This window comes from Dipteris shenzhenensis, chromosome 20 (assembly GCF_047967505.1).
Source record: "Dipteris shenzhenensis isolate YYH24624 ecotype China chromosome 20, Dip_SZ_1.0, whole genome shotgun sequence".
NCBI classification, from domain to species: Eukaryota; Viridiplantae; Streptophyta; class Polypodiopsida; order Gleicheniales; family Dipteridaceae; genus Dipteris; species Dipteris shenzhenensis.
Window position 1 is genome coordinate 27,591,364 of NC_141615.1, and position 2,916 is coordinate 27,594,279.

The window sequence follows — 2,916 nt, forward strand, 5'->3', positions numbered from 1 at the left end:
TTAGATCGCCGATCAGATGTACAAGTTCAACATGCAATTAGTTGATGGATGAGAATTAGATGTATAATTTGATACCGGGCGGCGGGACAGACATTGTAGTTTCTTGTAGTTACTGTCTTACAGACGTTTAGAATTGGATAAAAACGTTTGTAGACTGTAGTCCGACTGACAAAGTGCATCAAAACTTGCTTTCTACTGATCATGGCGACCACACTTGATGGCGGTAGATATATTTCGTGATCACCTCTCCCAGCTTCATCATCAGATCATTGATCACCACCTGATCATCTTCATGGATCTTTATCTATGATCACATGATCATCTTCATCTCCTTTATCTCTGAGATTTCTCTCTCATCTCCATCTTCTTCTCCTCCATCTCTGATTTTTCTCTCTCGCCATTTCATCAAGTACCCAACATCAGCCTTCTCTTCACTTTATGGCCGAGGAAGGCGCTGCATCAGCCTCTGCTGATCCTCCTCCTTCTTCTGAATCCTCCGAGCGTGGCTGGTCCCGTGTTGTTGCCCACCTCCAAGCCGCCATCTCCGCCATCCCCCGCCCCAACTTCGATGTCATCACCAACCCCAAAGAGATGGCCCGTCGGCTCAAGCAGCTCTGCAAGAGCCTCAAAACTCAGCTCAAGGACCTCATGCAAGAGGCTAAGGACATGTCCTACCATGTCTTCTCCCTTCTCAAGCAGCTCGCTAGTAGAATCTCGGAGCTCATCTCGAAGTTTTTCGAGTACATTTCTGACAAGGTCAAGAGCTTCTTCAACTGGATTTTGAACATCATACAGAGCGTCAGGGCGAGGTTTCAGCATCTGGATTAATCTTATCCTCACTGTGCTGTTCCCTTGATTTTGTTGCTCGGTGTGGATTAATCTCATCCTCCCTGTGCTACTCTCTTGATGTCGTTGCTCACCGTACAACAGCAGGCAGTTACCCTGTTGTAGTTCACGAATTGAAAGTCGTGGCCATTCTGAATCCTGATATCAAGTAATCAAGATCGCTTGGTCTTCCCTTGACTCAAACCCCAAAGTTCCAGACTACTCCAGAAGGTGTACTCGGAACTGGTGTAAATATATTCCATTGTTGAAGTTTCCTTGAACTAACTTTTTGTACTCTGCTCTTCTTCTCTACATCTTTCGCTGCAATCCCCTAAATCTTTGACGCTCACAAGTCTTATTGACTTCTCTCTTCAAGAATCTTGTCAGAGCAACGTGCAATGTGGATATGTGGCCTGGTTCACCTTATTAAGAACGTGTGTAGCTGTTCGCCCTCATCATTTTGAATTCTTTCTCTTCAATGCAGCTCCGAAGTAGATCTGTATACATTCATAGAAGAAAGGCTCATTTTGGTCTCATATTCATGACAAGCGAAATCCCCAAATCAAAAGCTTGTATCTGTTCCTGTAAGCAGTAAACCGAACGGCATTGGGTGATCTCCCCTTCGTGTGTTCAAAAGTGAGCGTTGACTTAGAATCTATGAAAACCATCGGCGGACGGTAGTAAATGAAACAGAAACGTCCCGCAATTTCTGATTGCCGTTCTCAGCTGGTTATATAAACACGTTTTATTATGGACAGGGAGCGTTGTCCTGCAAGGACAGAGAGATTAATAGGATGAGTGTGCGACATTTGTGGAAAAAAAAAAGAATGAGCGTGCGACATCATACATAGCGTCAGGGCGAGGTTTCAGCATCTGGATTAATCTCATCCTCGCTGTGCTTTTCCCTTCAGTTAATTGACTATCTCATCGATAACCTCATCCTTGAGGTGAAAAGATCCCTTGAGCAAACCTTAGTAACTAAGGATCTAGGTATTGGGGTCAACGTTTGCTTGGGTGTAGCCAATCACGAAACTATTTTTGGAGCCATTCTGGAATCATGACATGACGCGTTGGTGGGTGAAATTTTGAATTTTGTGCGGACCTGCGCTCTCAGAGAGTTTTTTCGGCATCATAATTTTTGCAATGGCGTAATGAGACAATCTTATCATGGTCAATAATGCAGATCTCAACACATGGCACTATATGCATTTACTCATGAGCACAGAGATTGTTGCTCTCTGACTACATCATACAACCTTTGCCTTGCCATCTGTCATTGCATAGCTTCGCCATCTGTCACTGTGCAACACAATCTTTTGTTGTAATGACCACCATGTTGGTTCGAGCACAACCACATTGGCTTGACTACAGCACAAAACTTTTGCCTTGCCACCGGTTACTACATAGCTTCGCCATCTATCGTTACATAACACAATCTTTTATTGCACTGACCACAATGCTAATTCAAGCAATGATGTCGGCATTCAGAGACCACCACATTGGTATGAAGACCACCGTGGCATGTCAATCTCTAAAGGGGACCCCTCAAGGTCCATATCCACAACTATCGCACTGGATGTTGAAGCTATTTTAGTTCTAAACCAAGGACAATAGTATTATTTTAGAGATATTTTAGTCGTATTACTCCTTGTGCAATAATTCCTCAACAACCACCGCACATGTTCTTGGAGCTATTTTAGTTCAAAGCTAAGAAAAATGTAGACATTTGCAATTTATGATAGTTTCCTTGCAACTACCGCACTGGTTATTGGAGTTATTATAGTTGTAAACCAAGGAGAATATACTCCTATTTTGAAGTTTCCTTGCAACCATCGCGTTGGTTATTGGAGTTATTATAGTTCTAAACCACTGCGCTGGTTATTGGAGTTATAATAGTTCTAAACCAAGGAAAATATACTCCTAATTTGAAGCTATTTTAGTTCTACTAATCCTTGTGCAACAATTTCTACTAGTTCTTGGAGCTATTTTAGTTCCAAGCTAAGGAAAATGTAGTCCTATTTTAGAGTTGTTTTAGTCCTTTTGTAACAATTGCTTATGCAACAATCGCACCGGTTGCACCGATTGCAGTAA

At 42.6% G+C, this 2,916-nt stretch overlaps 1 protein-coding gene across 1 annotated transcript; it reads left to right on the plus strand.

Annotated features, from left to right (window-relative positions):
- The first annotated feature begins 207 nt into the window (after positions 1-207).
- LOC147889483 (uncharacterized) lies at positions 208-1,186 on the plus strand. Its single transcript, XM_087391944.1, has one exon. The coding sequence runs from the start codon at positions 439-441 to the stop codon at positions 826-828; it is 390 nt and encodes a 129-aa protein (XP_087248070.1). The 5' UTR covers positions 208-438; the 3' UTR covers positions 829-1,186.
- The last annotated feature ends 1,730 nt before the right edge of the window (positions 1,187-2,916 follow it).

Coding starts and splice junctions, on each gene's coding strand:
- LOC147889483 (XM_087391944.1), top strand. CDS start 439: ATGGCCGAGGAAGGCGCTGCATCAGCCTCTGCTGATCCTCCTCCTTCT.